At 35.7% G+C, this 24,653-nt stretch overlaps 4 protein-coding genes across 4 annotated transcripts in view; 2 read left to right on the forward strand and 2 right to left on the reverse strand.

Annotated features, from left to right (window-relative positions):
• Window positions 1–24,653, reverse strand: part of LOC134003428 (peroxiredoxin-like 2A) — a 283,623-nt gene that overhangs the window by 38,694 nt on the left and 220,276 nt on the right. The window lies entirely within an intron of this gene.
• On the forward strand, window positions 5,009–14,473 carry cd79b (CD79b molecule, immunoglobulin-associated beta). The gene is made up of 5 exons (XM_062442280.1): window positions 5,009–5,054; window positions 7,157–7,483; window positions 7,579–7,697; window positions 9,828–9,881; window positions 14,384–14,473. Exons 1-5 carry the CDS (start codon window positions 5,009–5,011, stop codon window positions 14,471–14,473), a joined length of 636 nt encoding a protein of 211 aa, XP_062298264.1.
• Window positions 16,140–17,518, reverse strand: LOC134003548 (interferon a3-like). The gene is made up of 5 exons (XM_062442784.1): window positions 17,387–17,518; window positions 17,205–17,291; window positions 16,887–17,051; window positions 16,389–16,463; window positions 16,140–16,238 (listed from the first exon to the last, which is right to left on the reverse strand). Exons 1-5 carry the CDS (start codon window positions 17,516–17,518, stop codon window positions 16,140–16,142), a joined length of 558 nt encoding a protein of 185 aa, XP_062298768.1.
• LOC134003539 (interferon a3-like) lies at window positions 20,120–21,623 on the forward strand. Its single transcript, XM_062442775.1, has 5 exons — window positions 20,120–20,251; window positions 20,347–20,433; window positions 20,587–20,751; window positions 21,217–21,291; window positions 21,525–21,623. The coding sequence occupies exons 1-5, from the start codon at window positions 20,120–20,122 to the stop codon at window positions 21,621–21,623; spliced, it is 558 nt and encodes a 185-aa protein (XP_062298759.1).

A 24,653-nucleotide genomic window follows, 5' to 3' on the forward strand; every position in this document is an offset into this window, starting at 1 on the left:
AATTACAATAATTATAGCAATAATAAAAGTACTTATGTACCATTTTAAATTAAATTCAGCTTCAGGTTGGGATCAAATGCAGAGTTTGTGCTTTTATTTGATCCTCAATGAATCTGAATTTCTGATATGATGAGTTTAGTTAAATATATCACACCGAAATTAAGGGAATAAATCACTTCCCAATGTTTAGATGATCACACAAATTTACATTTTTCTTCTCATTTTAGTAAAAACCTTTTATGTGCAGTGGATTTATTCATCTGAAGTCTGTCCTCATGTAGAAAAGGTTGCTTCACTTGCTGTTGTGTAAGTCTTAATTGAATTTAAAATGTCTTACTCTGAATATACATACATGCATAACATAAGCACTTTTACAGTTTTCTAGGTTTTTTTGTTGTTTTTATTTTTATTTTTACAATAGACTATAGAAGTTGATCTATTATCAGAAAACAGAGCGCCTTGGTTATGAGTTCTGCACCCAGGGGGGAGGGTTTAAAAAAAGAAAAAAAAATCATGAATCAATCTTTCTTTTACGAGAGTCTCTTTATCTTATCGAGCTGCCACAGCATGGCAGTTATTCCTGTCAGAAGTCTGTAACGTGACCTGCAGCAATCCTACTTGAAATTGACACACTGCTGCACCACTCGGCTCTAGTCTCCTCTGATGGTACGGTAAAAATTCACAAGACAGTATCCTCCTCCTTTGTTTACATTTCTGATGGAAGGAGAGCCAACATGGGAAGCTTTACTGGTACACCCACAGTCATTTTTGCCTGTATATACAGTTTTTTTCTTTCTTTCTTTCTTTCTTCCTTGCTTTCTTTCTTTCTTTTTTCATTCTGTGTTGTATATTTTTATTATTTTGTTATTGTAAAAAAAATTTAACTATATTGTTTGAATAAAATATTACTCATGGGGAAAAGTAGGCAGTGAGGTCATGTTGTTAATCAGATGTATTATGTGTTGACTGAGGGAGCTGGATCGGTGCACTGAGGCCCCCTAGTGGTTGTAAGTTGTAGTTTTTCCTGTCTGTATGCTGTACTTTTGATTTTTATGTAAAATCATGTTAAAGGAAGAGCCTACAAGTACTTTATTTTTTCTTAATGTCAACAAATACAACAGTCTTGATTAGCTGAAATAAGCCTCTTACAGTTTATACCCCAGAAGGTCTTCCCACTAGTTTAACCTCAACGTGGGTCACTTAAATATGAAACACCACAACAAGTCTATTTATTTTATATCTAAATCCCTTTTGACATTAAACTCATTCCCTAAAAGAGATGAGGTATTGCAATACTGAGCAAACATTAGTCAAACAGAAGTAATTGGTGCATTTGTTTGTATTTGTAGTGTTTACCTCATCAGGACGATTTGGACACACACACGTGGAATCCATCATCTAGATTTGGCCCCAGTAGCATTTACAGTGAGGGGAAATAGCTTTTATGACAGTTCACAATCAGCAGATGGAGTTCAGCTTTTGAGTTAATGCCTAAATCAACCATCAGGGTTTGGCTACACAAGAAATACTTGCTATAATTTTTAATTTATTCTTTGGTGTGGTCTTCAGCTAGAAAAATGTACAATATTAACAGCCGTATCCTTTAAAACATGACCTGCTAAGAGTCTGATTTATTGTAGTTTTGTGTTTAAAGAGTATTTTAGTCTACTCCTTCACGTGTTAGCTGTTCATTTCTGTACTATACTGTACAGTACACTGCAGTACATATAGCTTGTCTGGGAAATGTGACACTGACTGATTCATCTCTATCATTTCTGCTGTAGCTGCGTAGGAGAGCCACAGTCTGGAGGCAGACACAGCTGATTATAAAAATAACTGAACTGTACATTTTTATCTGCTCTGAGGCTGAGAGCGAACCTTTGAGTCACCTCTCATTTACATCATTTTTTGACTGAGGTGCAGCATTTCCTGTCAGCATTACATTGGTCTTGAAGGCCGTGGTATATCTCCTGCTCACACACTGTGAAAATTGACCACACTTCAAATGACAGAAGTTAAAAAACTGGGCGAGAACTGTAAGGTGCATGTCTCCTTTGAGAATTAGGGAAATGTGATGAGCTTGACTAACCTAACCCAGAGAGAAGTTCACTCTTCACTGCATATAGTTGCTTTTTTTTTTTTTTTTTTTTTAAATCAGGAGGAACCTAACAGCATGGAGAGAAGATACTAATGTTGAGATAAGAAAAGTAAATTCAATAGACCAAGAAGACTTGAGTAGTTACACATTCATCATTATTTACTGTCCCCCAGGCAAAAAAATCTCCCTTTTTGCCTCAAAGACAAATAGAAGTGTCCAAACTATATAATTATAGTCCTTTTACCACCTGTACTGACAAAAAGTAAAACTCAGACAATCTCGACTTTCTATCCACACACTTTTCTCTATTTTACACTTTTAAACCACACATTACAGTATCTGCTTACTAATCACTTACTAAATACTTGACTTTAGGTTCATTAACCCAAACTACAACCCTAACCCTAACCCTACTAACCCTAACCCTACCCCTAATCCTAACCCTAACCACATCACAATAAAGACTAATTAAAATGGTGTTGCAACTAATAAAATGCTTTCATAGTCAATGTATCCACTGTTGGACTGCAATTTATGATTATTTTCACAATCAATTAATCTGCCAAGTATCTTCTGATTATTTGATTAGTCATTTGGACCATAAAATGTCAGAAAATGGTGAAAAAAATGGTGTTTTGTCTACAACCTAAAAATATATTCAGTTTACTGTCATGGAAGACTAAAAAAGCCAGAAAATATTCAAATATGAGACGCTGGAATCAGATAATTTGGACATTTTCACTTAAAAAAAAGACTTGAAAAGGATGAATCAGTTGGCTAACTAATTGACTAATCGACTAGTTGCATTCAATTTTTTTTAAAGTCAAAGTAAGTCTTTATTTGTAATTGTTACAAGAACAATAAGACAGTGCAGCAACTCTAGAAAATAGATCAGATAAGATAAGATAAATACTTTATTGATCCTGAAGGAAATGAAGGCATCCAGTAGCCCATATTAAGTCAGGTCAGTCAGTCCAAAAATAAGTAACAAAGGTAAGCCATTGCTCGTAAGTGCAATAAAAATAAAAAGAGTGCAAATGTCACTGCTATCGTAGACGCCCCAGCAGTTCAGTTAAGGTTATGCATTGGGGGAGTATGGGGGAAGCTGTTGAGGAGGCTTATTGCTTGTGGGAAGAAACAGTTTGTCATCCTGGAAGTCTTTGCTCTAAACAGACCTGAACCTTCCCCCCTGATGGGAGCAGGTTAAATGGGCATGGTGAGAAGAGTCCTTGAGGATCCGAAGTGAACGCTGCAGGTGATGACTAAAGCACGCTAATGACTCTCAGTATGGCCGCCTGAAAAACCAGGCAGCTCCACAGAATGTCAGCACACTCTCGATAGCACAGCGGTGAAAGTTCAGCAGCCTCTGCAGTAGATTTTCTCTTCTCAGTTTCCTGAGACAGAAGAGGCGTTGCTGGACTTTCCCTTTGACTGAAGCTGTGTGCTGTTTGGTTTATTAATTAATTAACAAGTACCTAAATAATGAAAATGCAGTTTACAATGATATAAATGGTGATACTAACACTTCAATCCATAACAAAAACTATGAGCTACTTACTCTTTACAGCAGATTCCACTCAAAAATCAGAGCTGCTGAATGAGTCTTTGTTTAATAGATAGAAACTTCATTGTCCCCGTAGGGAAAGTATTTCTCAGTGAGTAAGCATGTCGGTGTCACATGATTCGGTGTCTCAAATCTCTTCTTCTGTACTTACACTTCTTTATATTCTGAGTGCATAAGTGTGTTCACACTGAGACGTATGGAAACATGCAGCACATGAGAACCGGGATGGTCAAAAAGTTGAGTGTGGAACTATTGACACACAACTTTTCAAACAGGAAATGGAGGCCGAGGACGTTGTAACTACGGTGAACATCGCCACGTTATACGAATGTATACTATACTTTTGTCAGATATAAACCATCAGCAGGTTTATTGGGTTAATTTAATAGTCTGTAATGATTGGGTTTTTTTTTTTATTAAGTAATTTATGTTATGTTAATTTAACACAGCAAAATACACATAGAGGCAGATTCACTGTTCAAAAATAAATAAAACCCAATTGATACAGGCCGAATATCGAACTTTATAACTTTTTTTGGCTGAAATGTGTCCGGGGCACCAAATACAATATTTGGACCAAAATCTGACATCCAACATCTGGTCATAGCTGTACTTCCTTGATCAGATAGTTTCTAAATTGAGTCTAAATTTTGCCAATTTTACACCCATTTCATTGAGGCAAAGCTACTGTACGGCTGCTTGTGCTTCATGCAACACAAACTTTAACATTTTAGATCTTTTGGCTTCTTTTGTAAATTGGATAAAAAGGTTTTGCAGTGAACCGTGTCTGTGTTTAGGTAGCAGAAGAAGTATTGTTCTGATACCAATACTGAAACTTGGGAATTGTATTGCCACTAGTAAGTAAGTCAAATGTATTTATGTAGCACTTTTCACAGACATAAGTCACAACGTGCTTTACATAGGCAAGATAAAACATAAAAAGGTAATGCAACAATCTATACAATAAACCCACACACAAGAAATATACAGTAGTAGCACTAGTGTTGACCCTAGACCAGCTGAAGTAGACTTTAAAATGAGTCTGAAATCCCTTAACTTCCACATCATTGTTTCATCTGTTTCTAACCCGTAAGGGGAATGAAGTTGGTTGGGTTTTGAAGTGTTAAATGTGGGATGTGTGAAGGTATTTTGGTTTGACGTTACGGTATTCTTCCCCTCATTTGCCTGGCATTAAAGCATGTGCTGTAACAGATAACACACCCACTGGTGCAGACACTTCTTCTTCTTCTTCTTCTCCTTCTTCTTCTTTTTGTTCGCAGCGTTTTCATGACTGCAGAGAGATTCAGAGACACAGCGTTTGGAGTAGTTTTTCTTTGCATGTCATCATGCGCTGGTTGCTGGCATTGCATTGTGGGCTTGCTTTGATTTCGGGTAAGTGTGAACTCTTGCAATACGATCAATTTAATCGATGACTGAAAAAAAAATGATACTGACAGCAATTGCAGGGTTAAGGTTAGGGCTAGGGTTGGGGTTATCTTAATATTAGTAAAACCCTGAATGTTAGAACAGAAATATAAGTAGTCACAACATTTCATAATGTATTATGCAGACATTTAATTGTGTTTTTGTCTGTTTAACCACAACTTCACTGCAAAAACGTGTTTTGCATGTTATTTTCGACTCCACAGTAGCATTACTTCCTGGCCATCTGGGGGAAAGAGGAAGTTGTCTTCTGAGACAAAGACCATATAATATTATTGTCATGTTGATGAAATGACATCTTCTTGGTTGTTTTTATATATATGGCCCAATTATCTGATCAATTAATTACTTTGGTTTATTACTTTGGACTTGTTGTCAAATCAAACACAGGCAAAGACTTCAACACCCAAATACCCACAACTGTAACTTCTTCCTGCTGTAGCTACATGATTGGTTAACCAACGCATCAATAACCACATATATATTATTGTTTTCATCATCACTTAACTTGTTGATGATTTTTTGCATTATTCAGTTAATTATTTAGTCGATAAAATGTGCAGACGTTGTGGAAAAATGCCCATCACAACTTCAAGTTATTGCCTTGTATAATCTATGAAATGCCAAAAAATAGTGAAACAATATCCAAAAGTCTTAATGTGACATCTTCATATAAATGTTTTGCTTAACTAACAGAACCAAGAATCCTTCCTCCAAAAGGTATTTGATTTCAAACTTATAAAAAAACAGCAAATCCTCACATTTAAGAAGCCGGAAGTCAGTGAATATGTGTCTCTGTTTTTAACTTGATTAATACCTTAAATGATGAATTCATTATAGAAATACCACAGCCATAGATGTCAGCTAACATCAAATTAATTGCCAACAATTTTGATGATTTAATTATTCATTTAAATGCCAAACACTGTGTTTTCTATCATTGCAAATTCAATATATTTGTAATTTAGACTGTTGGTCAGACAAAACTCTCTTGGAACTTGTTTCTTACGTAAGATAAGATAAGATAAGATAAGATAAGATAAGATAAGATATTCCTTTATTAGTCCCACAATGGGAAAATTTGCAGTTATGCAGCCTCAAAGTAGACAGTAAAAATAGAAGAGAATCAATAAAAAACAATAAATAATAAGTACAAAAGCAATAAAAAAACTATTTTTAGAGACTTGACGATGAATCTGTTAATGAGAACAAAAAGAGGCATTTGGCATATTTATCAAAAATGGGGGGGGGGGGAATCATTGGTTGTAGCCTTTTTTGACTACAATTAGCACCCTCACAGCTTCATTATAAGCAACTGTTACTCTATGCATACTGCTCTATGAATACCTACACCATAGCAGAGCAGTATGGGCATAAAGACATAAGCTGAGCAATGAAAAACCTGTATCTTCTTAAAAAAACAATACTGTTGTATTACCTCACTATTATTACTTTAAAAACATCTTTGTTTCAGTTAAGATCAGACATTCCTTTATTAGTCCCATGGTGGGGACATTTACATTACTGCAGCAGCAAAGCGGATATAAAAAAATAGAAAGAGCCTCAATAAAGAAGAATAAAGAACAATAAATAATAAGTACAAAAGCAATAAAAACACAGGCACACAGGTGGTTGAGTGGTTAGAGTGCATGCCATGTACGCAGCGGACCCCGGCTGGAGGACCTTTGCTGCACGTCACCCCCCCCCCCCTCTCCCAATATTTCCTGTCTGTCAAATAAAAGGTGTTTGTGCCTAAAAATATAGTTTAAAAAAAAAATAACATTATGTACAAGTGTAATAATGGTGTTGAATGATAATATACCTGAGTTTGATATTGTTATTGCACATATTTAAAGCGAAATATATACTATATACATGACTATATACTATGCTTGAAATACTGTGTGTCGAACTCCAGAAAGAATAATGTTTTTTTCTACTTACATCAACTCATGATGCGATATATCAAAGCCAGTAAACTCTTTGTCTTTGCAGATTTATAGTGACCGCTCTTTTAACTGTGTCACCTCTTTTTTTTTGTGTCTGTTTAGTGGCCCTGACCCGGGAGGCCCTGACCCGGGAGGACGTGGTCAAGCAGATCCCCCGTTTCTATGGCCTGAGACCCGGCAGATTTGTGTTCATCAACTGTCTCTCTTCAAACCCAAGCGATAACGTCACGGTGGAGTGGTACAAAGCCACGGTGGACGACACTGGTGATAAAACCAAAATTACGGCATCGGACAGGATTAAAATGATTTCCGACACAAAGACCAAAGGCTCCAAACTCTTTATCGATAAATTGCAAGTAGAAGATACTGGAGTGTACTTCTGCAAGATAGACACAAAATACGGAGCTGGGACTGGTCTGCAAGTTGCCAGTAAGTTGCTTTTTTTTTCAAATCAGACTTTCAGATCCACAGCAACACATTATTAATAAATCCATTGTGATGTGTTCGGTCTTTCTTTCTCACAGAAACGTATATCATGGCCAACGCAGAGCACAGGAGCCGGATGAAGGATGCAATCATGATCTTCCAGGCCTTAGTGCTGGCGATGTGTCTCGCTGCTTTACTTCGACGCAAACATCAACTGGTGAGAAAACAAGATGTAAAAAAACTAGAGAGAATAAATCTGTGCTCTACCAGACAGTCCTGACTCACACAGGAACTATAGTGCAGACGACAATATTAATATTCATTGTGTGAAGTTAAATTATTAATCGAGGATGTCATTTATAGAATAGAGCAGTAGACCAAAGAACTGATCAAATGTCCACCCACTTACATTCGGCTGATGATAGACCATACTTCCTAATTTGGTTATTCTGGCTCACATTTCAGATGTCTATGAGTTGTTAACAGCTCCACCAAATAGTGATTTCTCCCTCTAAACTAGATTAGAGAAAAAGTCCAGAAAAAATTACATTAATCATCTTACGACCCCTCAAATTAATCTGCTGACCCTTTGGAGGGGCCCCACCCCTAGGTTGGGAACCACTGGACTAAACTAGCTAACTGTATATAAAGTAGTGTAAACTAGCTCCACCTCCAGCAGCTACAACAGTAACATGCTGCTCTAACACTGATGCTTCACTATTAATAATCTAATGATGTCATAATAATAATATATCAGTCAGAGGACCAAACCACTACTTTACTGTAATACTGCATACTACATCACTCATAATACTGCAGTACTTTTACAGTAATACTGCATACTACATCACTCATAATACTGCAGTACTTTTACAGTAATACTGCATACTACATCGCTCATAATACTGCAGTACTTTTACTGTAATACTGCATACTACATCGCTCATAATACTGCAGTACTTTTACTATAATACTGCATACTACATCGCTCATAATACTGCAGTACTTTTACTATAATACTGCATACTACATCACTCATAATACTGCAGTACTTTTACTGTAATACTGCATACTACATCGCTCATAATACTGCAGTACTTTTACTGTAATACTGCATACTACATCGCTCATAATACTGCAGTACTTTTACTGTAATACTGCATACTACATCGCTCATAATACTGCAGTACTTTTACTGTAATACTGCATACTACATCGTTCATAATACTGCAGTACTTTTACTGTAATACCGCATACCACATCGCTCATAATACTGCAGTACTTTTACTGTAATACTGCATACTACATCACTCATAATACTGCAGTACTTTTACTGTAATACTGCATACTACATCACTATAATACTGCAGTACTTTTACTGTAATACTGCATACTACATCACTCATAATACTGCAGTACTTTTACTATAATACTGCATACTACATCGCTCATAATACTGCAGTACTTTTACTGTAATACTGCATACTACATCGCTCATAATACTGCAGTACTTTTACTGTAATACTGCATACTACATCGCTCATAATACTGCAGTACTTTTACTGTAATACTGCATACTACATCGCTCATAATACTGCAGTACTTTTACAGTAATACTGCATACTACATTTCACTGCTGCACATAGTTATATTTATTTACTACGGCTAAGTAAAGGATCTGAATACTTTTTCCACCACTGACTGGAAGCACCATTAAGTGCTACTTAGAGTTCCTTTTTTTCAAACCTGAAGCACCGCCCTTCATGAATGCATTGATCCCATACAGTCCTGGTTCCCACGGCAACAAGAACTTTTGATATGAAGCACCTTAAACAGTGTTGGAGCCCTTATAGGCGAGATCCCACCCTAATGCACCTAACCCAAAACACTAAACCTGACCTCAGCTATCGATTTGAAGGCTACAGAAAGTGTTGTTACAACCAAACACTATAAAGTCCTTTAAAGTCATATTTCTGATAGAATAAACAAGGTTACACCAACAGGAAAAGAAGGGTTTCCTGTTGGAGTACTGAAATTGAAAGTATTATATAGGAAATAGTGTAAAGTGCCGTCTATAGTTCAGGAAACTCATTTAAAAATCTTTCATAACATATAGACTACTATTCTGGTAACAGTATCAATGGAGGATTTACTCTATTGCATTGCACTTTTTGCCAGAAAATAGAAAATATTTAGTATATGATTATTTTTTAAAGCTACTTCTTATGACAATCACATATTTTTTTTTGGTGTTTAGTTTTTCATTTTTGTGACTCTTTCACTGCACACTATCTCTTTTGCATTTCTTCTTTTTCAACTTCTTCTTCTTTCTTTTTTTTTTAAACAGCGCAAAGAGAAGGACTGCATATATGAAGAGCCTGACACTGATCATATCTACGAGGTTTGTTCTGATGTCTACTCTAAGATCCTTTACATGTCACAGTGAGCACACATCACAGCTGTGTTTTTACCAAGAAAATGAGAGAGAAAAAAAGAAGAAAGAAAATGTGCAAGACAGATAGACACACAGAGTCTCCTCGCTCCACTGAGCCGTGTCCTGCTCCGTCAATTCGAGCCTTTACACTTTATATTTTGCTAATAGAGGAAACTTTACGTACTGTAGCACCTTTCAGACTAACATTGTGCTTTACAGTAAGGCTTCAACTAACTTGTTTGTTCTATAAAATGTCCAAAAAAATGGTGAAAGATATCAGTCACATGCTTCCCAAAGCCCAAAGATACAACCCAAAGATATTCAGTTAGAGCGACTACGGAGACCAGAAAATATTCACATTTAAGAAGCTGGAACAAGAGAAATGATGAATTGATCATCAGAACAGTCGCTGATTCATTTTCTATTGATCGATGAATCACCACAGCTCTACTTTACTATTACTACAGAGGAAAACAACAAAACAGTTACCAAGAGAAAGCAGAAAACCTTAACATGTAGATATAACCTGCAGTCGAAACATATGAGAAAGTAAAATTTGACAGCTGTAAAAACACCCAAAATGTTGTTTTGATGACTTTTCCCAAAATGCACAAAAATGAAAATATTTTAAAATGTCATATTATGTTATTTTTTCCCATTGAGGCTGTTCTGAGTCAAATTAATTGTTAAATGATTGGTTAATAGTTTTAATAAGATAGTAGTTATGAGGATTTCTTTTTATGATGTAGAAGTGAAGACTGATGGCTCTAATGGTTATACAATAAACCCCACAGCTCCATGAAGTTCTGCTCATTTTACCTTTACATATTAAATAACATTTAACCACCAAACAGAGATGCAAACATGACTAAAAGAGACACAGACTGACTAAAGACACCAAACAAATACAAAAAACAGACATTAAAATGACTAAAAAGAGACTTAAATTGACTAAAGAAACCTAAAAACTACCAAAAAGAGATGAAAAAATGACTAAAAACCACCTACAGTTAGTTTGAGTGACAGCTGCCATCTAGTTACCATGGTAACCATAGAGATGGAGAGACTAAAGAGACTCAAAACTACCAAAAAGAGACATTTCCATCATTATTGCTATGTTATATTTTCATGTCTTAGGTAAAATAGGACATGATATTGTGTGATAGGAGATGTTTAGTGGTGTAAAAGCTAAAAAATACACTCTCTCTGCTCTCTGAGACATGAATCAAGGTTTAATCACATTTATTGATCAGTCAGATCGACTATTGATGCTTTCTAAACACATCTGTGGTTCAAAATGTGGTATAGACACTTTATGAGGAGATTCTTAGACCGAGGGTGTAGAATATGAACAGTGAATTTTTTGCATTTCAGCTTAAAAAAATCCTTAAATGATAAATCTATTATGTTGGCAATTCGCTGTAAAGTTCTACTATGTATAATGGGGGTCAAGGGCCCAACAATAAGCTTCCGTAAACATCTGGTTAAAAAAATCTGCTGAATGATAAAAAAAAGGATTTTTGAGCCTGTTTATGCATCTGTCAACAAAAATGTCAGCCTGTTTGCTTCCTGAAGAGAAAACATAATTACAATACTGAAAACAGGTTAAACATCTTTTACATCATGTGGTGGATGTGGTATTCATGCAAATGATTCAAGGAGTGTTTGAACGAGTGTTTTTCTGAAAACCAAAGAAAAAAACCGCTGTGGGTTTTTCAAACATCGCGGGTTAAATGAGAGTCTGTCTTAAAACAAGTCAGGAGCCCAAATGATCATTGAGTGTTTCTCTTGCTGTAATGATTCCTCCTGTTCATACTGACCATTAGAAGATCCCTTCATAATGTTTACAATGGAAGTGATGGAGGACTAAATCCACAGTCCTCCTTCTGTGCAAAAATATATATTTAACCCTTTACATCCTGTTTATATTCTGACTCATAATTAGTCTCCACACCAACTCACATTCATTAATTCCCCGTCAGTCATTAATAAATATTTGTTTGGTCTTATGGAAAAAAAGACATTCACAACAACATTTTATAGAGTATGATGAATACAACAACAACATGCTTAAATGCTGAGTGTTTAATTTGTTTTATAAACTCAGGTCAAATTTGGACATTTGCATGTATAAAAATGTGTATCGGCTGCACAAGATTTTTTTTAAATGATGCATTTTTATTTCCATTTCTGCAAACTGTGGGTCATATTAGGACATGTCTGGCTAAAATGTAAGGTTTAAAAGTTTGATCTGAAGCTAATATGAAGTATCAGCCGTCTAAATGAGTCAAATCTTCATCTTCTATGTTTCAACGTTACAGTATTTTTAGTGCCAAAGTCTCTTTTTGTTCCTATACTTCCACCACAGTTCAACAGGGAAACACTAAGAGGGAGTCTGATGCTAAAAAGACTGTAAATGTGTCAGATATCCACTTCATATGACTAACTCAGACTGATGAAGCTCAATAGAAGCTGATCATCTACTTTATAATGCATTTATTTCGCCTATACACAGTTAAAATGCATGAACAGGAAGATAAAGATACAAACACATAGAGATGAAATGACTTGTCACAGGTTTTTCCATTAACAGAACATTAATGAACAACATTTTACTGATAAATTCATAATTTTTAGTCCTTTTTCTTGTGTTAAAGGTTCAGTTTGAAGCTTTTCTTGTTCTTCTATGATCTTTTTATGGATAATTTACTACCACTTTTTGTCTTTTTTAATGCCAAAGTCCCTCTTTTTGTTACTATACTTCCACCACAGCTCAACAGGGAAACACTAAGAGGGAATCTGATGCTAAAAAGACTGTAAATGTGTCACATATCCACTTCATATGACTAACTCAGACTGATGAAGCTCAATAGAAGCTGATCATCTACTTTTAAATGACTGTGGATTTTGTCCTCCACCACTTTACACTGAAAGCACATTTCGAAGGCGATCTTTAACGAGTCAGTATGAACAGGAGGAATGATCACAGCGAGGGGAACCTCTCAACCACCGCTTCACAATACCAAAAGAGTTTATTTATACTTAAGACCTTTACAGTAAATGTTAACCACTTTGTATTTAGCAAATCTACATCTTTACCTTTGAGTCATGCCTGAGTCAGTGATGCAGATATAAGCGGAAATGGTAAGACATTAGTCAGTGGCTGCACTTTATAGCTTTTATCTGCATTATTCGAAAGTTTTGCAGAGTGCTGTTAGCAAAAAGTAGTTTATTCAAGTTTACTACGAGTATACTTATTTTATACTAAAACTGAGGCAGTATACTTGAAGTTTACTTTTTATATACTTAAGAATAGTATAGTGAAGTATACTTGGCTTATACTGAAAAGTATAAAGAAAAGTCTAAGACTAAGTACATGAATACTAAGACTTACACTTATACTTTAATACTAAAGCTTCTACTTGTACTTTAGTAAACTTTTTACTTCTTTCTGCCACAAAGTACTAATACTTAGTTTATCTTGATCCAAGTACAGAATAAGGTCAAGTCATTGACTCGTGCTTACATTTAATTTAGCAGAATAAAAATGTTTTTCACTACACACATTAGCTTTGAGGTATTACCCCTGTTATAAACTTATATGTTCAACATCATATAGTATATAACTAGTACAATGGCAGTATATAGAAGAGTGGACTTGTGCTATACTTTAACCCTCCTGTTGTCCTCCTGGGTCAAGGAAGGAAGGGAGATGGAGGGAAGGAAAGGAGGAAGGAAGGGAGGAAGGAAGGAGGAAGGGTGGAAGAAGGTAGGAAAGGAAGAAGGAAGGAAATGAGAGAGGAAAGAAAAGAAGGAAGGGAGGTAGGAAAGGAAGGAAGGAAGGACGGAGGGAAGAAGGGAGGAAGGAAGGAAGGAAGGAAGGTAGGAGGGAGGGAGGGAGGGAGGGAGGGAGGGAGGGAGGGAGGGAGAAAGGAAAAGAGGAAGGGAGGAAGGAAGGAAAGAAGTACAGAGGAAAGAAGGAAGGGAGGAAGGTAGGGGGAGGAAAGAAGGAAGGGAGGAAGGAAAGGAAGGAAGGGAGGAAAGAAGGAACAGTCAAAACAGACGGGGTGGACGACACAAGGGTTAAGTATACTTCAACAAACTAACATGTGGACTAGAAGTATACACCTAGTACACTAGTATATAGATGAGTCTACTTGTTGTATACTTGCAAGTGTACTTTTGTAAACTTAAAATGACCTTATAAAGTAAACTTAAAGTATATTTTTATAAACTTAAAAATGCTCCAATTTAGTCCGAAGAGGTATTAAATTAGTATACTTTCTAGGACACTACAAGTACATGGTCCGTAGTATACTTGCTATACTTATACTTACACTCAAGCATACTTAATAAAATGAACTTCAAGTATACTACTTTTTGCTAAGGGTGGCATTCCTCCTATTTACCATATGGGACTCACACATACATGCAGCATGACTAACAACTGATTCATTTCTGTCTCTCAGGGTCTGCAGATTGAGACGTGCGGAGGTCTGTATGAGGAGCTTTCTGTGTACACGCACCCAGCCGAAGAAGCCGAGGCCCCATGGGAGTGAGACCGACAAACCTCATTACATCTACAGCATTCTCAAATATAAGTTGTAAAATAATAGGTTTAAGTCTTTTAATGGTCCTGCTCAGATCTAGATGTGTCATTTCCTGCTTTGTATATAAATGCTCTCAACCTGAAGGTCCTTTACGAGGGGAACCACGGGGTCGCAGACAGATGGGTAATAATTTAAATTCACTCTTATTTCATTGGTTAGAAGTTAGCCTGATGAAAGAATGTATAAGAAATACTCTTCTGTTCATAGTTTCACACTGTTTATCTGCAAATCTACAGTATAAACAGTTATAGCTTACTTCTTATCAGACTACATCTTCTTTAATATGAGTCTGTGGCATGACGTTTGGGGGTCCTTGACACCAAAATGTTTGAGAACTAGTGCTATACAATGCCTGCTATAAATTATGTGCTTTTGCTTTTAACACTGGATTGAATCACTGTAATCTAATGTAATCTTAAAACGATGGTTCGGCGTAATTTCGACCTAGCGTCATATGCACCATGTGGTCTATCTAACCACCCGCTCCGGGGTTTTTTTTTTCATTTTGTCGCAATCTGGTGTAGTTAGAGCCATCAGCCGCATGGTTTAGTACAGGTGCTAACAGACCACCCAGTGTATCTTGTAAATTACCCCAATAATGCCTGGATTGTTATCAAACTTCTACAGTAGTACAAATAAGGTCTTTACTCATAAATCGATGCATTGGAAAGTTTGTAAGTACACCAGGAGTTTATTAAAATAAACACTTACCTGATGGCTTTTACTCTACTGCTACTGCTAAAGCTGTAAACATCATCGAAATCCCGTGTGGTCGCGTGAGATCTCCGCACAGATCTCTAGATGTGCTGTGCGGGGATCAACTGGTGGCTCTAACTCAGGCGGGGAGTTCCGGTCCTCTGAAATGAGGCCAACGCGGAAGTAACTTAAAACTACATTCTATCAAAAGGCCACCAGGGGGCGACCGTTTTGGTGTCAAAAGGACTTCCGTCTCTATACAAGTCAATGGAGAATTCACCAACTTCTCACTTGATTTCTAACCTCAGTAAACGTTTTCAAAATGTGTTTATGGTCTCAATCGCAAGTTTAAAGCCTTCTTCAATGCAGTATGATGTTCATTTGTGAAATGTGGGCCTCCCTGATTTTATATTTGACGATAAAGCAAATGAACCACAACTCAGCTAACCTGTTGGTGCTTCAAGATTTACATTTTTATATAAAGTGTATTGTGTGTATGATTTTTATGACTTGTCTGACTTGAATATGTAATGTGTGTATTATCTTGTACTCATCGCTGTAAGAACACGCTTATTTTACAATATAAGAAAGAAAAAACCCACATGTTCATCATGTTGTTTGCTCTGTTAAACATATGTGTGCCTTTTGTGTATGTAACATGAATAAAAACAATAAACACATTTCCATTTGCTGGAGAAAGACATATTTTATTAAATATTGGCTATTAAAGGTAACTAAGTTAAATAATATCAATATTCAGTTCAACATCTTGATCTAATTGATGTGTAGAATATTAACTATGCGACCAATCAATAAATACACAAGTAAAAGGGGATAAATAAGCTATAAATATATAAATAAATAGATAAGCAAATAAGTTAATATTGTCTTAATTTGACGAGCAGATAACAGACAGGTTTCAGTTCTTGGTGAGAAGAGATGAAGCCAGCTGGTTGAGTCTGAATAGATGGACTTTGATTTCCTTCCTGATCAGCTCCCAGACTTCAGCACTGTGGTCCTACAGACAGAAGATTGTTATTGAAACATAGATAGATAGATAGATAGATAGATAGATAGATAGATAGATAGATAGATAGATAGATAGATAGATAGATAGATAGATAGATAGATAGATAGATAGATAGATAGATAGATAGATAAGACTTACCATTCGTTCGATATGACCTGACAGTCTCTTGAAATACATGCGCAGCTTCTTGTTCTTGTGGTTGTGGCTCCCAATCTGAATGAATAAAAAGTCAAATGATTTAAGAAATTAGTTTTGTCAGCTCCACCAAATAGTGATTTTTCCCTCTAAACTTCTCACATGGTTTCATTTCAATAAATGTTCAAATGATCAAATATTTCAGCAAAAATCAAAGATTAGAGAAAAAGTCCAAAAACTGAAAACTCCTCTCCCATTAATCATCTCACCACCCCTCACATTTATCTGCTGACCCTTTGGAGGGGCCCCACCCCTAGGTTGGTAACCACTGGACTAAATGAGCCAAATTGACTTTTACTTAAATAGGATTTTCCATGCAGGACTTTTACTTGTATTGAGTATTTTAACATTGCTGTGTTGGTCATTTTACGTCAGTAAAGGATCTGAATATTTCTTCATCAATCTTTTAACCTGAGAAGAAGTGACGCTGTGTTCCTCCACATTTCTGAGACTTTCACAGGAGCGCAGACCATCAGCCTGCCGGCTGACTACATTGACAAAGTCCTCCACTGTTTTCTCCTGCCAGGATGTAGAGTTGTGAGCCTCCTCAAACAGGAGAGCCATCTGCTCCAGACTCTGCACAATGAAACCAAGATGCTCCCCAGCCTAGAAGAAGACGAAGAAGAAGAAGAAGAGGAAGAAGATGAGGAAGAGGAAGAAGAAGATCAGCCACGGATTACAATAAACACTAAACTATTCATTCAGTATATTTTATTTTGTGTTTACAGTTGCAATGGATACAAGTTCAGGATGACTTACTGATGCTTTGGATGCCTGGGTGTACAGATCATGAGGGAAGGCCACCTCCAGTTCAGCATCCTCAGTGGTGTTGGTGGAATTATTAACCTGCAGCACACAAACACAACAGGTGTTAATGAAGTAAAGTGAGTCCATTAAGATAAATAAATCACTGTTAACAGCCCTGTAAAAAGCAAACTTACCATCATATCCAGTAAGTCTGAAGACCTTTGATTGTACTGTCTGAATTTATGATCCAACCATCTGCAGCTCAGTGAGGAGCCTGTGCTGTACAGACTGAGGAGCAGGCAAGACAAGAAGATCCTGTTCATCATCATTTTTAAAAAGGTATCAATTGATTTTGTGTGGAGCAGATTCAGATGTCTCCTGGTGATCTGTTTGAGCTGACCTGCAGCTCCTCATTTATAGCAGCAGTGTGCACCTTTTTCATTTTCCAAGTACCTGTGGGAAAAAACTTTTGTGGCTTTCACTCAGTTAAATGTCATAATAAACCTCAACATGTTACACAGATTTGAATTTGTGTCCGTATGAAAGATTAATCCCACAATAAATAAATATCACAGCAAATTAAAACATCACTCCTGGTATTAATTTAAAAAGATTGAACTGCTGTAAAGTAAAACCAAAGACAACTCATGTTATAGATTATCTAAAAAACATAAATCAAACACAGTTCACTATTGATAATAATGGAACAGCTCAGTATCCAATATTAGAAATTATGGGATTATTATGTCATTATTATGAAACCCAAAATTGATTGTTTTTTAATGTAATTTCTGTCACTCAATGATCACTTTTGTACTTTTAAGATTTTAGGAATTGTTTTTGATGATGTCATTGCCTCTGTCTGCACGCTGGCCAGTATGACGGAAAATGCATTAAAAAAAGATAATTGTTGGAATTGCATCAAAAGTTCTGTGTGGACTGATAATAGTAATTCATTCATGAAGCTGTGTGTGTGTTTACTGTGTATCCTCTAAGTGCAATAAAAGGGAAGTCCCTATAAAGAGAAAATGAAAGTCAGAGTGTGACTGCGGCCTGCACACTGACGCTCATTCATAACTAATCATTGACCTTTCAACTTCAGCAGAACTGGCTGCTTATCTGTGAGAACCAGGACGTTTATTGAAGGGGGATTCTCCTTCACCTTTTAATTTAACACAAGTAGCCTTTTATATTTGACCTGTACATCATCAAGTGTCTGAAAAGGAATGAGCATGTATTGATGGTGTTTTATTTCTATGGTAGATTTATAATAGTTAGTATTTTTATTTTGTTCTTTTATAGTGTTTTTGTATTTGGGGTAATGACGTGATGCAACCAAGTGTCCAGTTGGTGTAACCAGTATTTTTTCATAAATATCTGATTATATACAAGAGAATAAAAGTGAACAAAAAGTGGAATGAATAAAGTCCACTTTTGCAACACAACACTGGTTTCTAACTAATTTTACATAATTTGTCACAAATTATTTAGAAAAAAATGTTTTTAGGATACGTCCTGCTCTATATTGGCAAAATGCATAAACATTTAAATGTAGAAATACTCCAAAAAAGTTTCTTTTAATTTGATGTTTTGAGATTAATTAATTAATTTTAGAAGTATACTTAAATACACTGTAGGTGGATAAAAATATTTAATATATATCATTCTTTTGTGGTTACACCATTTGACATTTTCAGGAGCATTCAGTCTAACTTTTGGTAAAAAATGGTGCAAATGTCATTTCAAATGATATAAAACCAACAAAATACAAAACGTACATTTTAACAAACCTGATGCTGCTTTTAAAACTATTTTTTAAAGATATTTTGAATTACTTATCTTGCCAAACCTTATTTGTCACTGAAGTATTTTTAAGTTTCAAGCATCGTTCATTTACACAGTATTAATACTTCAATTTGATTCACATGTCTTGTCCTTCTAGGCTTTTGGAAAATTCACATGAAACACAATAAAAAAAAACATGCCACAAACCACAAAATGAAAATACTAATTACTACCATAGAAATATAACACTGTCAGTGTGCAGGCCGCAGTCACACACTGAGTTTCATTTTCTCTTGGAACTTCCCATTTACTGCACATTGTAAACTCACTTACAGCTTAATGAGTGAATGATTATTATCAGTCCACACAGAACTAATGATGCAATCCCAACTATTAAAAAATACATAAATAAATATTCAAATATCCTAAAATCATTGTGAGTGACAGAAATTACATTCAAGAAGAATCAATTTTGAGTGTCCACAAATGTCTGGACTGACTATTTAAAACAGTAATTTTACTATTGTTTTGATAATATTTAGTTGTATTTTATCATTTTTCCATGTTCTTAAAAAAATTATTTTTCAGTTCTGTGTAAAAAACGTTAAAATTGTTGTTTTTAAAATGTATGCAGAACACTGTGAATTGTTTTTAAAAGTGCTATATAAATAAAGGTATTATTATTATTACTACTTTCCCTTTGAAAGTCACAATAATACTTCTAAAATAATCCCATAATTTCTAATATTGAATACTGAGCTGTTCCATTATTATCAATAGTGAACTGTGTTTGATTTATGTTTTTTAGATAATCTATAACATGAGTTGTCTTTGGTTTTACTTTACAGCAGTTCAGTCTTTTTAAATTAATACCAGGAGTGATGTTTTAATTTGCTGTGATATTTATTTATTGTGGGATAAATCTTTCATACGGACACAAATTCAAATCTGTGTAACATGTTGAGGTTTATTATGACATTTAACTGAGTGAAAGCCACAAAAGTTTTTCCCACAGGTGTTTGGAAAATGAAAAAGGTGCACACTGCTGCTATAAATGAGGAGCTGCAGGTCAGCTCAAACAGATCACCAGGAGACATCTGAATCTGCTCCACACAAAATCAATTGATACCTTTTTAAAAATGATGATGAACAGGATCTTCTTGTCTTGCCTGCTCCTCAGTCTGTACAGCGCAGGCTCCTCACTGAGCTGCAGATGGTTGGATCATAAATTCAGACAGTACAATCAAAGGTCTTCAGACTTACTGGATATAATGGTAAGTTTGCTTTTTACAGGGCTGTTAACAGTGATTTATTTATCTTAATGGACTCACTTTACTTCATTAACACCTGTTGTGTTTGTGTGCTGCAGGTTAATAATTCCACCAACACCACTGAGGATGCTGAACTGGAGGTGGCCTTCCCTCATGATCTGTACACCCAGGCATCCAAAGCATCAGTAAGTCATCCTGAACTTGTATCCATTGCAACTGTAAACACAAAATAAAATATACTGAATGAATAGTTTAGTGTTTATTGTAATCCGTGGCTGATCTTCTTCTTCCTCTTCCTCATCTTCTTCCTCTTCTTCTTCTTCTTCGTCTTCTTCTAGGCTGGGGAGCGTCTTGGTTTCATTGTGCAGAGTCTGGAGCAGATGGCTCTCCTGTTTGAGGAGGCTCACAACTCTACATCCTGGCAGGAGAAAACAGTGGAGGACTTTGTCAATGTAGTCAGCCGGCAGGCTGATGGTCTGCGCTCCTGTCCAATTCTCAGAAATGTGGAGGAACACAGCGTCACTTCTTCTCAGGTTAAAAGATTGATGAAGAAATATTCAGATCCTTTACTGACGTAAAATGACCAACACAGCAATGTTAAAATACTCAATACATGTAAAAGTCCTGTTTGGAAAATCCTACTTAAGTAAAAGTCCATTTGGCTCATTTAGTCCAGTGGTTCCCAACCTAGGGGTGGGGCCCCTCCAAAGGGTCAGCAGATAAATGTGAGGGGTGGTGAGATGATTAATGGGAGAGGAAAGAAGAAAAAACTAAGTTCTGATACACAAATGTGTTTTCAGTTTTTGGACTTTTTCTCTAATCTTTGATTTTTGCTGAAATATTGGATCATTTGAACATTTATTGAAATGAAACCATGTGAGAAGTTTAGAGGGAAACATCACTGAAATGTGAGCCCGACTACACAAAAAAAATAATTTCTTAAATCATTTGACTTTTTATTCATTCAGATTGGGAGCCACAACCACAAGAACAAGAAGCTGCGCATGTATTTCAAGAGACTGTCAGGTCATATTGAACGAATGGTAAGTCTTATCTATGTATCTATGTATCTATCTATCTATCTATCTATCTATCTATCTATCTATCTATCTATCTATCTATCTATCTATCTATCTATCTATCTATCTATCTATCTATCTATCTATCTATCTATCTATCTATCTATCTATCTATCTATCTATCTATCTATCTATCTATCTATCTATCTATCTATGTATCTATCTATGTTTTAATAATAATATTATTCTGTCTGTAGGACCACAGTGCTGAAGTCTGGGAGCTGATCAGGAAGGAAATCAAAGTCCATCTATTCAGACTCAACCAGCTGGCTTCATCTCTTCTCACCAAGAACTGAAATCTGCCTCTATCTTAAATTATTTGCTTTCATACAGTTTATTTATCTATTTATTTATTATGTATTTGTCTATCTATGTATTTATCAAATCAGTTGATTGGTTGATCGTGTATTTTCATGATCAAAATGAAAAATGAACCAAAATGAAATATATTTCAAAGATTGTTTTTTCATGTTACATCTCATGTTACAGCTAATAAAAATATGCAAACTGAAATATTTTTGAAGTTGTTTTTTTTTTTAAATTCCTGTTTCATAAACAAAGGGAATGCAGATTTTCTTTTTAATGAGCTCAAGTAATCAACAGAGACATTTGGGGTCATTTCCTTATAACACCTCTCATAAACATCTGATTATCATGTAGCAGTACTTACACCTAGGTGTAAAATAGAGGTTCAAAGGTGCTTCACGTTTCATATATTAGGGATTACATACTACTTTCTAGTCAGCAGGGGGCACTAGAGTACAATTAAAGACTTTATCTGCAGTGTGGTTGTCAGTAAACACTTCTAGGACCTTTGTAGTATCAAAATAACAACACCAACTAAAAATCTCTGGTACAATGTACCTCAGATTACTCAGAACACCACTCAAGTGTAAAATAAAACATTAATTTTAATAATGAACTGGACTAAAACTAGGTTAAGAAAGAGGCTAAAAGACAAAAGAAATAGACAAATTAAATTGATAAGGAGATAAAACTATAGAAAAATAATAGTAAGATGGTGTAAAATGAAGTTGACAAAAAATACATAAATGAAATAAAATAATTAAAAACAATAGAATAGAATTAAAGGCTTTAAAATATTACATTTTTAACCATAAAGCCATGCTGAACAGGTGGGTTTTGAGCTTCCCTTTAAAATAATTAAAGCTCTGTTATAAGTAGGGTTAAAATACTTAAATGAAACAGGTTTAACATCTAGAATATAACTTCAGCATAAAGTTTGTGGAAATCTTGTACTTAATATCATGTTGTTACACCTTTTTATCCACTAGATGGCGGTATGCAGATTTTAACACTGGTTCATCGTCCTCCAGTGAAACCAATGTTGTTACACCTTCTGCTCCACTAGATGGCGGTATGCAGATTTTAACACTGGTTCATAGTCCTCCAGTGAAACCACGAAGAAGAAAGAAGAGGAGGCGTGTAGGTTGCTGTTGTGTTAGCTAATGATCACTTGAAAGGTCATCTTATAAAACCTCATGTAAGATATTTTTTTCGTGTGCATTTCGCTGTGTGGTCAACTTTCCTGCAGACTTGCTGAAATGTCGCAACACAACCTGTCTGCTGTGAAGCGTTTAACCAAGCCTTTCCTGTTTGGGACACTGATAGTTGGACTAGCTACTGCTTTCTTCAACAGGTAATAAATCACATGTTCTCTTGTCTTTTTGGCTTCATTTTCATCTGAGTTTCAATTGCACCTGGACCCTCTGTCCCTTTGCACATTCATCCTGCATGCTGGCAGCTGTAATCATTCCTCCTGTTCATACCGACTATTAAAAGATCTCCTTCAAATGTGCTTTCAATGTAAAGTGATGGAGGACAAAATACACAATGTGAGTCCACGCAGTCGTTGAAAAGTAGCTTCTATTGAGCTTCATCAGTCTGAGTTAGTCATATCAAGTGATATCTGACACATTTACAGTCTTTTTTAGCATCAAATTCCCTCTTAGTGTTTCCCTGTTGAGCTGTGGTGGAAGTTTGGTAACAATAAGAGGGACTATGGCACTAAAAAAGGCAGAAAATAGAAGTAAAATATCCATCAAAAGATCATAGAAGAACAAGAAAAGCTTCAAACTGAACCTGGAGACAAGAAAAAGGACTAAAAATGATTATTTCATCTGTAAAATGTTGCTTATTAATGTTCTGTTGATGGGAAAAACCTCTGACAAGTCATCTCATCTCTGTGTTTGTATCTTTATTATATATATATAAAATATATATTATAATTTATGGGAAAAAAGAGACAGAGATAGTAAATATTTTAGTACATATTCATGGGTCCCCAGGTGTATTTGAAATAAACTTCTGTATATCTGTCCAAAGCTTAGATGATGATGTAAATTAATCAATTGACATAAAATGAATTGCCAACTGTTTTTTATAGTGTATTAATCATTTTAAGTCATATTTTGAGGAAAATACTCCAAATTCTCTGATTTCAGCTTCTTAAATGTTAATATTTCTTTACTGTTTTCTGATGTAAAGTGAAGATCTTTAGGATTGTGGACTGTTTGGTTTAGGATGTCACCTTGGGGTTTGGGAAACTGTTTTCAATGTTGTATTACAAGAGTAGATATTATGTGAATTATTCCAACAGATTTCCTTTTTCTTAATTTCTTACCTTCCTCCCTGCAGACACTTGTTCATGGAAGACTTGGCAGACATCAGGGCCCAGGAGCGAGCGCGCATGGACGCCAAGAGGATGGAAATCATGGAGAGGAGGCAGAAGCAGATAGACGAGGTGGCAGAGAAGAAGAAAGGACAGAGCAGCTGAGCACAGCAGACTATGAACTATTACTGACCTCACTGTTGTACCACGAAATGCTTCTTGAGGCTGAATATAATGTTGAGCTTCAGATGTGGATACGACATATTCCCGACTGTACAGAACCAAGAAGACGTTAATATATCAAGGATTTTAAATACTGCTGGTCCAGCTTTCACCCATAAATCTATTTAATTAATTTTCACACATAAGTTTCCAGTAGATAAGAAAGCACAGTGTGTGGTTTGTTACAGCGCTGAAAGCCAAATTATTTGTCTGATAAATGCAACATCAGTGCGTAACATCAGGCCGACTTCACACAAATTATTGGAAAATGTAATTAAGTATTTTTGTGTCTGTTTTTAGACATGATTAAATGATCAAAAGTGCTAAAATATGAGGTCAGCTTCTCTTTCATGTACTTACACATTTGTCCAGCAGGGGGCGGTGTTGATCACAACTTAAAGGCCTATATTTGTTTTATACATAAATGGGGTTTGGTTTTTTACCTCCAGAGCTATAAACAGGGTTAGGAAGG

Source organism: Scomber scombrus, chromosome 21 (assembly GCF_963691925.1).
Source record: "Scomber scombrus chromosome 21, fScoSco1.1, whole genome shotgun sequence".
In the NCBI taxonomy this organism is placed as follows: domain Eukaryota; kingdom Metazoa; phylum Chordata; class Actinopteri; order Scombriformes; family Scombridae; genus Scomber; species Scomber scombrus.